The 13,505-nt window shown below is 37.3% G+C and overlaps 1 protein-coding gene across 1 annotated transcript in view; it reads left to right on the top strand.

Annotated features, from left to right (window-relative positions):
* The window catches only part of AHR (aryl hydrocarbon receptor), an 84,763-nt gene that overhangs the window by 46,613 nt on the left and 24,645 nt on the right, over positions 1-13,505 (top strand). The window contains exons 3-4 of the mRNA XM_084620487.1: positions 4,824-4,939; positions 13,329-13,418. Coding sequence (XP_084476613.1) covers positions 4,824-4,939; positions 13,329-13,418 — 206 coding nt within the window. The remainder of the gene's footprint in view (positions 1-4,823; positions 4,940-13,328; positions 13,419-13,505) is intronic.

Raw genomic sequence — 13,505 nt, 5'->3', positions numbered from 1 at the left:
AAAATTAAGAATCTGAATATATATTTTTGCTTAAGTAAATGTGTATTGATACGTTCTGTCTTCCTGGTTAGCAAAATGTACCATATGTAGTTGCAGATCAATGTGTTTTTAACAGGTAACAACCAATGATGATCAACCTTGCTTTAGGAAAATAACTAAAAAGTACAAATGTAAATCAAGATTTAAATCAGTGTTTCCTGCTTGCTGATTTAACTCAAGTCAGCCTGGTACTTAATGTGAAATCAATTTTTAGTATAGCCTTTACTGGAACACCTTGAAAAGATCAGTTTAAATTAAAAAAACAAAAACAAACAAACTTAGCATAAACTGTTTAAAGTATGTTCATGATTTAAGCAGTTGTTTAATATTAACTCAGTGTTCCAAATAGTGTCTTCCTTTAGGTCTTTTGAAATAAGCCTGGTTTTGATTGATTAACTTTATTTTGGGTGTTTGGTGGTAGTTACTCAAGCAACTAAGAACCTCCCCTTCTTCAGAGCATTTTTAAAAGTGATCGTTAGTTGAACTGATGACACTATTGAAAGGGTTATGAAACAGACTAAACTGGCTCTAACTATAACTTTGACCTTTTTTATCAAATTGTGAGAGTTGTGCCAAAATTTGATGATAAACAGTTCTGGGAAGTTCTTTTGTATTGAATTCCAGGGCTGCATGAGTGATGCGCTAAAGATCTACTTGTGATTGATGTAATACTTGCCTAATACGTTTTTAGGCTTGAATAGATCATTTGCCTAATAGTAAAATTGCATAGACTCAAACTTAAGCAGAAACTTGGCAATGACTTCTAAAAATGCTCAATTAGGAGTTAGCAACTTAAGACTTTTCTTCCCACCTCAGTGCGAGTAGTCAGGCTGCCTCTAGTTGCATCTTCATCTGCAATAATAAGAAAAAGCTCAACTCACAGAAGGGGTTTTGTATGATTGTCATTCAGCTTTTCAGCCAATGGTTGCAGGATCAATCTGCATTCACAAAGCTTTTCTGGCTTTGGAAGAGTTTGAGATCAGAGATCTGTTTAATCCTGACTGACTTCCATAGACTGAAGGCCTCTGTTTTCTTCAGCCACTCAACACTCACAATTCTGTTATTCCTAGAGGTTATTTCTGGTGCCTTGCAAGAACATATCTTTCTTCAAATTAAGTATTTAGACTCAAATTTAGGACTGCCTGAAACAAAAAATGGCTTGTCTGAGCTACTGCAAAGGTGATGAGATCTGTCCAAGAGGCTGAGATTAGTGATTTGGTGCTAAAGTTTCTCACAAATCCCCTGTCAGGTATGTAGGTAGGTTTTTTCAGATGGGGAAATGGAGACAAATTCAGAAACATACCCAGATGCTGAGTCAGGGGCTGAGCTGAGCTTGTAATTTAAGATTCATTTTCATCCAGTCCATCAAACCATGCTGCTTCTCTGGTTTTCTGGATCTTCTCCACATAAGTGTGGGCAAAATAAGCAATACCCTGTTTTACTAACCAAAAAGCCTTGTGGTCATTCTTCCAAGGAGGAGTATGTCTTCATACTGTTACTTCTGATTAAAAGTACAGAGCAGGCAGAGTTTAAGGTGGTACATCCATCATTGAATTTTGCCATAGTACAACACGTTACAGCACATCTCGGCATTGGTAGACTCTCTTCCAAAATGATACGAGGGATCTGACTCCACACAGTACAGGGGGAGGTCTTTTCACTATCACATAAGTTTGGACTGCCTTTAAATCTGGTCAGTTTTCGAAGCTTCTGTGATGGATGTAGAGGTGCTTTGTAATCACTTAGGAATAGGGCTCTGCTTGTCTGACAGTGGTAAGGGGTTTATGGTCGGACTACAAGGAGTCAGCACGAACAAGGTAAATATCTTCAGAGTGCCACCCATTTATTTATGCACTTGAAGGACAATATTATACTCATTTGCTTTGATATCTGACTTCTAACCTCCTGTTGAGCTCACTAGGCCAATTTGTTAAGGGGGAGAATCAGTTTGTAATCATAGGAGTATCAAAAGCCCAAGAAGCAAGATAAAGGGCTGCTGGTGGGGACATGAGACATTCTTGAGGGAGAAGGAGAATGGTGGTTGGGGTTGCTGTAGAGGCCAGGGATCTGAAGGAAATGGATGCCCTAGGGCCTTCAAGGGATGGCAAGCCACTGGGAAGATAGGTATGTGAGGGCTTTCATTGTTTTTAAATACTTTTTCTCTTATGCTTTGTGTTCCTACTGTTAAGATTAAATAATAACTTTATGGAAGTTTTCAGGTCACTGTATTAACCATTGGCCACACCTCCCAAAGGGAAGACTTGCAGGTATTGAATCCATTTGAGCCTGGTGAGTTATCAGGATTGGAACACAGAGCTCTGTAGTCTGGGGACCCAATCTATAAGTCTGAGACTTATGGGATTCCATGCTGAGTTAAGTCAGCTCACAGGGCCTAACGCTTGAGGACAGGTACTCAGAAATCAGAGAGGGGTCAAAAATGCAACTGCTCTTTAATTGTGATAGCCCCCATACATGCCTCTCTCTTCTGAATCATAACCAGTGGGTTACAGTTATGATAGGTGAGGCTACAATTTATGCGGTGTTTTTCTCTGTGGTGTCTGACTTCTGATTCTGTAAGATTCTTTTATCTCAAGCAGTACAAGAATATACCAGGAAGCAAGGCTTCTCAAAGTGGAAATTCCATTGTGAAAATAAAGAGCCAGTTCATTTTTTCATGGGTACTTCTAGCTATGCAAACATCTGATTTTAAAACTAATTTGCCATTTACCATTTAAGTCAGCATCTACCTACAACACAGTTTTATCTAACTTAAACTCAATTTCCTCCATATACTTAGAATTAAAGATAAGAGGTTATGGTTGCTAAACACGGACATTTTAATTACTTCTCCTGTAAAGTGTCTGTATTTAACTTGCTGTCTTCTGTAGATATAGTACAAACTGAATCAAGTTAATATCTTTTACATTTGCTGGTATGAGTGTGAGCAGATCGCATTTCACACTCAAGACAAATGCACACAAAATCACGAAGCTGCTGTGTTTTAGAAAAGCCAGAAAAGGTCACTACCTCATTCTACTACATCTAGGGTTTAGTGTTTACCGGCATTGGAAAATTCCTGGCAATGGTAGGGTGATTTATTATTGGATGATAAATCCAGGATTACGTGACAACCAGTGAAGTTTGAGATTATAAATAGGACCTATTTTCTTATATAAAAAGAATCCTGTATGCAGATATTATAAATTGTATTTACCCGCTTGCATAGCTTATGTTTACAGTTTAGCTTCATATGAAAGTAGAAAAGTGCTTAGCCTGAAGCTCAATTGTTAAAAAGAAAATTTGGATGATTTATTTTTGTGCTATTTGTAAAGTTGTTGAAGGTTTTCATTAAAAGTAAATTGCAGAGAAGCACATTAATTGTGCTCTTGTTTGTTCCTTTTTTAATATGTAAACATTAGTGCATAATTTATTTTTTCTATTTTTTTCTTTTAAATCCATGTAAGAATGATCAGGTTTGATTTCTTTTTTGCTGGAAGATTGGAGTTGGATCGTCAAATTACAATAAGATGAAACAGTCTGTCATTTAATGATTTGGAGATTATAGGGATGATTGTGGTCACCTACTCTGACCTCCTACGTAATACAGGCCATAGGCCTTTCCTGTTTGAATTAGACTATGTCTTATAGCAAAACATCCAACCTTGATTTAAAAATTCCCAGTGATGGAGAATCCACCATTACCCTTAATAGATAGAAACCAACCACTGGAACAATCAGTTACAAATTTGCACCTTATTTCAAGTCTGAATTTGTCTAGCTGTAACTTCCAGCTAGTAAATGAAGGTGGTCAGATTTGATGATCACTGTGATCCCTTTGGCCTTGGAATCGATGAATCTAGATCTTGTTATACCTCTGTATGCTACGCTGAAGACTCCTCGTTTCTATTCCCCATGTAGGTCAGGCCATGACCAAGTCACCCCTTAATAGACTTTTGATAAAATTAATATAGTGAACTCCTTGAGTCTCACTATAAAGCAATTTTTCCAATGCTTGAATCATTTCTCGGAACCCTCTTCTGTAGACTTGGGAAGACAACAGTGCATTTGGAAGGTTATCCTCACATATGTGAAAGCTAGAAATTTATACCCTGGCCCACAGATCTTAATTAAACATGGAATTCCACTCTCTCCACAGGGTGAATGACACCTGATGATATGAACTCAGGGAATAAGTTGCAGATGTATAACCTCAATAATAGCAGCAGATATAATTTCCACGTAATCATCCATCTGTTATTCCCAGCCTACCAATCTCTCTTTTGTCTTATCCAGATAGAGACTCAGGTAGCTGGCTCTCATTTATGCCCTGATGTCCACCAGGACTGGGGTCCTAGTTCAGGAAAACACTTAAGCATGTGCTTACATATAAACACATGCTTAAATGTATGTTAAATGAAAACTGCCACATATTGCAAAGATGCATATTGCAAAGGTGGTGAAAAATAAATGTCTTAAATAACAAAACAGGAAACTGCCATTGTGACAACTAGATTTTGATTTATTAAAAAAGTCCCATTGATGTGCAGTGTAAGTTTCTACTCTGTAAATAGCCTTTACAAAACCTGAAAAATCTACGTTGTTTTTCATATTATTACTTTGTGCCTTTGAGAGGATAGAAACAGACAAAGGTATTAAAACATAAGAACTTTTCATTGTGTGTATGGTTTTTTTTGTTTTGTTTTTTAACTACAGTTTAACACTTTCATGGCTTACTAAGACCTTCAAAGAAAAACTGATTTTTATTTTTTGTTTTGTTTCCATAGTTGCATTAAAATCTTCCAACTGTACCAGACCTGAGATAAATGGCATTCAGGACAGCTGCAGAACAACTAAGCCTGGAGAAGGCATACATCTACTAGAAGGAGAACTTTTATTACAGGTATGTTTTACAGCGGATATAATAATTGCTGAAGAAAGGCCTTTTGTTACGTTTACAAAAGTTAACTGATGGGGTTTAGGACGAAACTTCTTATAGTCAAATTACTATGTAATTGTCATTATGGGATTTCTTGAACCTTCCTCTGAGTTATCTGGTACTAGCTAACTTAAGAGACAGGCTCCTGGACTGGATGAACCACTAGTCTGATCCAGCATAGCAATGGCTATTTTCCTGCTGTCAGCCAATAGTCTTCCAGTTCTTTCTTACCCCTTAATCTCTAACAGATTATTTAAAATAAGAAAAAGCCCAACAAATACACAAAACCATGCCTTGTATTGATGGAGGGTTAAAATGCTAGCCATCTGTAACCCAGCTTAGAGGCTGTTAACTTGAGAATTTATTTAAACATTTCATTACTTTTTTAAAAGCACATTGTAGAACACTTTTTATATTTTTGATACCTTCATACTCAAGATGTTTGAATTTATTTTGGGTTCAAACTATTTTGCATGCCATGTTTTATGAACAACTATAGTGTTCTAAGTGCTGTTGTAATTAGTTTTGATTTGTGTTTCTATTGTAAATTCAATTGTTGCTAAATTACTTGGCTTATAATAGAATGAACAGGGAGAAAATACAGTAGGTGTCTATTAAAAACCATCTGGACTGCAGAAACTCAAGAATGGAAATTTTCTATATCAACTCTTAAGGTATTCAAAACCACAGAATACCACACTGATCCAAAACTCTGCTCAGATTTTTGTTGGGTAACTAATAAAGCTAAACTGGTCAGTGTTAAAAACAAAAGAAAAAAATAGTTCTAACTGATCAAAGAGGCTGATGTGGACCTATTTAAAGATGCATGGTGGAGAATATGTGAATAATAGCATAAGATACCATTGCTAGTTATTGAATACAATATAAAGCAGGGCTTTAATTGTACCTTTAAGTGGCACACATAAGGAATAATCGTAGAATCATAGGACTGGAATGAACCTCGAGAGGTCATCTGGTATAGTCCCCTGTACTCATGGCAGGACTAAGTATTATCTAGACCATTTCTGAAAGGTGTTAGTCTAATCTGTTCTTAAAAATCTCCAATAGTGAAGATTCCATAACCTCCATAGGAGAGTGCTCTCCAAATTTTAGAGGAATGAGGAACTATAAGTAATTTGGTGCAATGAGACCAAGTTCTAGAAGCAAAAAAGAGTTAATGGAAAATCCAGAAAAGATGCTGTGGGTGAGATTCCATGCTGTGCTTCTGTGGGGATGTCAGCAGTACAATAAAACACCGCTGGCTGGCCCGGATCAGCTAACGCAGGCTCATGGGGTCCCAGAGCTCAGGCTTCAGCTGACAGCTAAAAGCAACCTTCCAAATTCTGGGCTGATCTAGGGGCTGAAGTGACTGCCTATGTAACTTATTACCCTGGTGGGTTTGTCTAAACTATGGTATTCTGTCCCTGGCTGTCTATGGGCAGCTGTGCTGCCCAGGGTCTATGCAACATTATGCATTGTGGCTCTGGCTCCACCTCCCCCACCCCCAGCAGACTCCACCAAGTTGAAGTCCCACTCGCAGAATCCCCCCTACACCACAATTTGCAAAGTAGCCCTCAGAAGACAGCCTTCAGCTCTCTTCTCAGTTCCAGTGCAAGGGGAACTTGTTCCCAGACTAAAAATGTGAGTGAGAAAGTAAGGAACAAACATAAGAAATGAGGGGAAGGGACAAATACATTATAGATGCTGTAATGCATAATCTTTCCTTGTTTAATTCTAAAGGCAGAAATTGGCCAGTTGGGAAGTATTAGTTTTCCAAGTTTTTTACTAATGTAGAAATCAGCAGGCCCATATGACATACATAATTGGGTATTACGGAATTAGATAACAAAAGTTGTGAACCATTGACACTTACTGAAAATTCACATGACTGATCTTACCAGAGGATTGCAGAAGAAGCCATCATGGAACTGAAAATGTCTGTTCCCAGTAAAATAATGGGACAAACGTCCTTATATATAGAAGATTATGGGACTACAAACAGAAAGCAGCATAGCTGTATAAAGAACAGATCTGACAGAAAAAGCATTTTCTTTTGTTAAGCAGAAATGCAAAATTATTTCTTGAAGGGAATGCAAAACAATTAAAGAGAATAGTGCTGACTAAAGGTTAGAAAAAGAACTGCTACAATTCTCTGGTAAAAAAAAAAAGAACCAAAAGATCAAACATAGTTCTTATAGAAAGAACTGTCTGTTTCCCTGGGGCTTCTTCCCAAATTCTTTGAACAACTGGATTAATACTAGAAGGAATGGGGAAAGGGCTGTGAGAATGTCTTTCTTTGGAGATACCTATGAAACTTTTAGCGCTACAATTTCATCAGTTTTGGAACAACTATATTCAAAGAGTCTAGGAACAGTGTTTTGCTTTTTTTAACTATACAGTTTAGAACAATTTTTATCCATATGTATTTGGCTGTGGGGCTTGGATTGTTTGTCTGATGTAGATGATCCATGGGTGCATTTTCAAAGCCAAATTACTGCGATACACAGGGCCGATTTCCCATTAGGAACTGTAGGCCTGCCGAGGGGGTGCCTAAAAATTCAAATTTTGTTGCTCCCGGGTCCCGTCGGGGCAGGGCCAGCTAAGAGGGAGACAGCTCCACACAGCCCTGCTGGAGCACTCCTCGCTCAGCCCGGCGGACACAGACACTTCCCAGCAGGACGGGCGAGTGCGGCCATGGGGCGGGGCATGGGAGAGTGGATTTGTGGAGGGGGCTCTGGAGAGTGTAGGGTGGGGGAGGTCTATGTGTGTTGGGGTATTGGACAGTAGGGGGTGTGCAGGGGACACTAGGCATTGGGGGAGGGGGGCGCGGCGGGGTGCCTAAAAGTTACAAGTAGTACCCCCGCAGCATTTAGGAACTCTGAGCTGCTGTGGACGGTGGGGGTACCCCACAGCTCCCTCTGCCACTGGTTGGCAGGGGCACCCCCGCAGCTCCCGGCTGGTTCCAGGCCCCTGTAGACGGAGGGAGCTTGGAGCTGGGGCCCCGCAGTTGCCCAGCCACCAGGGACGGTGTGGGGACCACAAAGTATCAATCTGACCCTGGTGATACATGTCACTTGGTCGTACTCTTTCAATGACTGAAAAGCTTGTTAGCATAAAAAGCAACATCTTGTCTCATTTGGTTCAGCCTGTTACCACAGAGCACCAGTCTTCTGGACCCAGTCCTGACTTCCTATGTGGTTCCAGGTGTAGTTCAAAGTATTGGTTAAAACCTATAATAATTTGTGATCTTGGACCTAGCTGTCTAAAACTTACACTCTCGAGTTGTGTAATGAAATATACCATCTGCTGAGCTGCTCTAGGCAGTACTTCCTGTGACTTAAATGTTTATAGGTGGTGGTATAGAGTGAAAGATCCTGTCTTCTCTGGTGGTTTGAAAAAGCCTAAATTTGGCAATACAAGTTCAGCTCACATTGTAAAACCTAAAATTTGTGATTCACTTTTTTAGTATCAGGGAGTAGGTGGAGGCAGGGGGAAGTGTTGTGAACGAGACTGGGTTTTTTATATACTACTTTGAATTTTGATATTTTTATTTTATTTATAAGAACATAAGATGTCCATACTGGGTCAGACCCTTGGTCCATATAGCCCAGTATTCTGTCTTCCAGCAGTGGCCAATGCAGGGTGCATCAGCGAGAATGAACCAGACAGGGCAATTATCTATTGATTCATCCCTGATCATCCAGTCCCAGCTTCTGGCAGCCAAAGGTTTAGGGACACACGCAGCATGGGATTGTGTCCCTCACCTTCTTTGCTTATAGCCATCAATGACCCTTCAATCTCCATGAATTTATCTATTCTTTTTTGAACCCATACTTTGGCCTTCACAACATACACTGGCGGGGAGTTCCACTGGCTGACTGTGTATTGTTTGAAGAAGTACTTCCTTATATTTGTTTTAAACCTGTCACCAATTAATTTTATTGAGTGATTATGTTAACGGGTAAAGAGTACTTCCTTACTCACTTTCTCCACAACATTCATCATTTTGTAGACATATATATCCATCCTTAGTTGTGTCTTTTCTAAGCTGGTCAGTATTTTTAATCTATCTTAATATGGAAGCTGATCTGTACTGCTAATCATTTTTGTTGCCCTTTTCTGTACCTTTTCCAATTCTAATGTATCTTTTTTGAGATTGAGTGAACAAAACTGTATGCAGTATTCAAGATGTGGGCACACCATGGATTTATATAGTGACTTTATATAATTTTCCTAATGGTTCCCAACATACTGTTACATTTTTTTTGTTTTTTATTTTTTATTTTTTATTTTTTTTGGTCTGCTGCTGCTGCACATTGAGCAGATTTTTCCAAGAACTATCCAAAATTACTCCAAGATCTTTCTTGAATGGTTACAGCTAATTAAGACCCCATCATTTTGTATGTATAATTGGAGCTATATTTTCTAATGTGCATTACTTTGCACTTATCACCATTACATTTCATCTGCCATTTTTTGGCCTAGTCACCCCGTTTTCTGGGATCCCTTTGTACCTCTCTCCATTGTGGAAAATTGATCATTTATTCGTACCCGTTGTTGCTTATCTTTTAACTAGTTACTGATTCATGAGAAGACCTTCCATCTTATTCCATGACTGCCTACTTTTTAAAGAGCCTTTGGTGAGGGACCTTGACAATGGCTTTGTAATAGTCCGAGTACACTGTTCACTGATCACCCTTGTTTACATGTTTGTTGACACTCAAAGAATTTTAATAGATTGGTGAGGCATGATTTCCCTTTAAAAAAGCCATGTTGGCTCTTCTGCCAGCATACCGTGTTAATCTTTGTTTCCGATAATTCTGTTCTTTGCTGTAGTTTCAACCAATTTGCCTGGTACAGAAGTTGAAAGGATTGCCTCCGGAGTCTTTTTAAAAAATTGGCGTTTCCTCTTCACCAACTTTTTCAATAGGAACATCAAGAAAGATGACCCCCAACATTTTCCCTTTCTTTACCGCTGTTTCTGTCTATACTGTCTTAGATATTGTCGTCTTGAAAACAATCCCTAAAAAAAATGAAAGTGAAAGAGAGAATCCTTAAACAATGACTATAAATTAATATTGATGAAAAGTAATGTCCTCAATGACTAGAAAAGCTAATCAAAATTGAAGGTACTTCAGTATATTATTGTTTTAACTCTAAGCAGATATAGTGAACAAATGTGGAAGTATTAAGGCCACCAGTTTTCCTTTTAAGGAGCAAAACACACCCATACATAAAGGACTTACTTATACTAGAGACATCCAGGTGTTAGGTTTAAAGTGAAATTCGTTTTGTTTTATCCAGTTTTTAAAAACAGATAAATGACCTGATTAAACTGTTGTAACTAAACAAGAAATAGAAGAGTTCAAATTTATGTAGGGCACCTGTATGTTTACAGAATATTAAGTATTATTTTTCTAATAAAAGCTTTGGGAAAGTGACTTATTTTGTATTTTATAGAAACTGAAGTTGCCACTTACCTAACATAACCCATTTTTGGCATGAACAGCCATTTTTTTCTGAACTAAGCATCAGAACCACTATAAAATCTGACAGGTTTCAGAGTAGCAGCCGTGTTAGTCTGTATCCGCAAAAAGAAAAGGAGTATGAAAGCTCATCCTGTAGCTCATGAAAGCTTAGGATCAAATACATTTTTTTAGTCCCTAAGGTGCCACAAGTACTCCTTTTCCTTTTACTATAAAATATGTTGCTCCAAACTGGAGAGATGACCTCTTCATATTACAGTGAGCAAAGAATCTTTCTTTGACTTCTGGATGAAAAGGTATAAAATTACCTTTTAGCTGCTGGGCCAGAATTACTAATTTTACTAAAATTACTAATTTTAGCTGCTGGGCCAGAATTTAGTCACTGTACAGTTTACAGCATTTTTTAATTTTAGGTGTATTAGTACTGTATAAATCAAATCAAAAGAGCACCCAAACAAAAGCCATGACATTTTTGCACTGTATTCCCTTTTAATTTATATTATCTTTTAACAAAGGCACTTTACATATATCTCATAGCTGACTAAATGACAGCTATATGAGATCTGAAGACCTCTTGGATTGACTGTACTATTAATTTAACTCTGGATTCTTTTGAACTCATACTGTCACTTATTCTTCCAGGATTAGAACTGCAATATCCTGTTTATAGGTGGAGGGCACTTCATTTTTGAAAAGTTTTTAAACGTGACATTTCTGAATTTTTTTTTTTTTTTTTAAATGTAAGGTGTTCAGAGAGTCTTCGAAAAGGTAATTTAATGGACTATTTAACCTGACCTTATTAAACCCTGGTAATGGGAAGATCAAATTGAAGTAGTAAATGCACCCTAGGAGGGTGAATTCATGAAATAACAGTTGTGCCGAGGACCACAAATGGGTAGGGGTGGTGGATAATTCTTTGTAGTGAGATTCGTTCTCTTACTTTAGTTTGTAAACATGACAGTATTTTATCGTTCATTTACTTTGTAATCCAGAAGTTGTAAATAATAATTTTTCACACTAAACAAAGTTTTGAAATATGCTTATTTGAACACATTGACAAAGTCTAACTCTAAATGCAACTATGGTAATTAAATGGCAAAACATACTTAATTCAGTCCCTTGAGCCAACCTTTTGTTAAAATCTTGACTGGAATCCATGGAAGTAAATCAGCACCTTTTAGATGAGCTGCCAAGTCACAAATGTTCTGTTTGCTGTCACAACAATTGCTGTGAACCATATTGATTGTGAGCTCAGATAAATTACCCTTTACATGACTTTAAATAAGGAGCCACTTTGTCTACTTCTTCATAAAGGGGAAACTCTCTTTAAAAACATTGTTTGCTTGCAGCGTCTGCTAGTACAGAGGTTTTCAGCTGCATATTTTAAATGATCTGCAAAATGCTTTTTTAATCATATAGAGCTTGTTGATTTACTTGCTTCTCCATGTGAGGCCTCTATGCACTATAAGTAAAATAGATTTGGTTCCATTTTGTACTGCATATGGGATTTTATCTGTTAATTTTGTAAAAGGTTTGGGCTATCTAAGCCTTACTAAAGTTTCATCTGCACCACCCGTTGGTTGGGAGAATTGTGTTGTAACTAGATCTATATTGGTTTTTATAGTACTGCCCATTACCATAGTAACTCAACATCTTCAACAAAAAATCAGTAGCATTAGAGAAGTTACTAGTGAACTTTTCTGCTTTGTGCTTATCCCTTTTGGGGTTAAAACTCTGAGATAATGTGTTCTTTTTGTTTTGTTTTTATGTATTTGTCTTTATTTTTAATTCCTCACTCATTGTGGTACTTGTAGTGTGGTGTGGACAAGCCTATAAATAAGTAAAAGTTAATTTTTAAATTGTTTATCTGTTATGCACTTAAAATTGAGAATTTGTTATGCAGTCTGAGCTAACCCTGCATTATTGCCTTATTTCTTCTATTATTGGGACTTTATTTAAAAAAAAACACATCAAGAACAAAATTCATCCTTGGTGTAAATAACTTCAGAGGACTTACTTTAGTGTTTTCCCTTAGTGGTGTTTCATCAGGAATTAATTAAACTCAAATATATAGACTGTATAAGTATAGTATTTCAACTAACCTTTTAGAAATTAATTTACACTTACCATATACCTATTTGGGGTGCATGACTCATCGTCAGTACATGATTTGAAGAGGTATGACTATCTTGTGATTGGTGGTGTAGGGTAGGAGGGATCTATGGACAGAGTTAGAGGTGACCTGATTATCTTAATCCTGCATTTATGGACTTTTGAATATCTGAGGTTTTAAGATGTAACTTAAGTTAATTTCCTGGCTTTCAGGCATTTATTTTCTTTTGAAATTAGAGTGGCCTGTTAGTTTTCCACTCTGAAGTTATTTGATAAATATTTGCATCCTTAACTACAGTTCATTACTATAGCACCAAGTCCTCTCAGTTTATAAAAACACATCTCTACATTATTATTTTGCGCAATAATAAAAAGTGATAGATAGGAACTAGGTGGTGGTGTTATGTGCTTGGAGGAGGATGGCTCTAAAGCTATTGCATAAAAAGTCAATATGCAGAAATGTGTACTTAAGATTTTTTATATGAAATCTTTTCTTTCAGATTCAGAATTATACAGAATTGCATAGTTTTGTAAGGTACTGGTAAAATCAGGACTTAATTGTCTAACAGTGTAAGTAGGGAAATTTTTTATTTCTTTTAAAGTGATACTTTGTTTTAATGCATTGCAGTTCAAACTAAAGCTGGAGATGAAAAAGCAGCCAGTAGGTTTATAGGAACACTGGAATTTATGGAAACACTACTTAATCTGGAATTCTGTCTTTCAAGCTAACAGATTTGGTGTTTTTTTCTTTCCAGGCATTAAATGGCTTTGTGCTGGTTGTTACAGCAGATGCGCTAGTCTTTTATGTCTCTTCGACCATCCAGGACTATCTGGGGTTCCAGCAAGTATGTCTTTTTTCTTTTTCTTTTTCCTCTTACTACTCCCTTCCCCAGCCCTGACAAGTTTTTATTCATTTCTAGAAGATTTTAATT

This window comes from Lepidochelys olivacea, assembly GCF_965140295.1.
Source record: "Lepidochelys olivacea isolate rLepOli2 genome assembly, chromosome: 2".
Lineage (NCBI taxonomy): Eukaryota > Metazoa > Chordata > Testudines > Cheloniidae > Lepidochelys > Lepidochelys olivacea.
The sequence above is the reverse complement of the archived record's forward strand: the minus strand, read 5'-3'. Positions and strand labels throughout refer to the sequence as shown.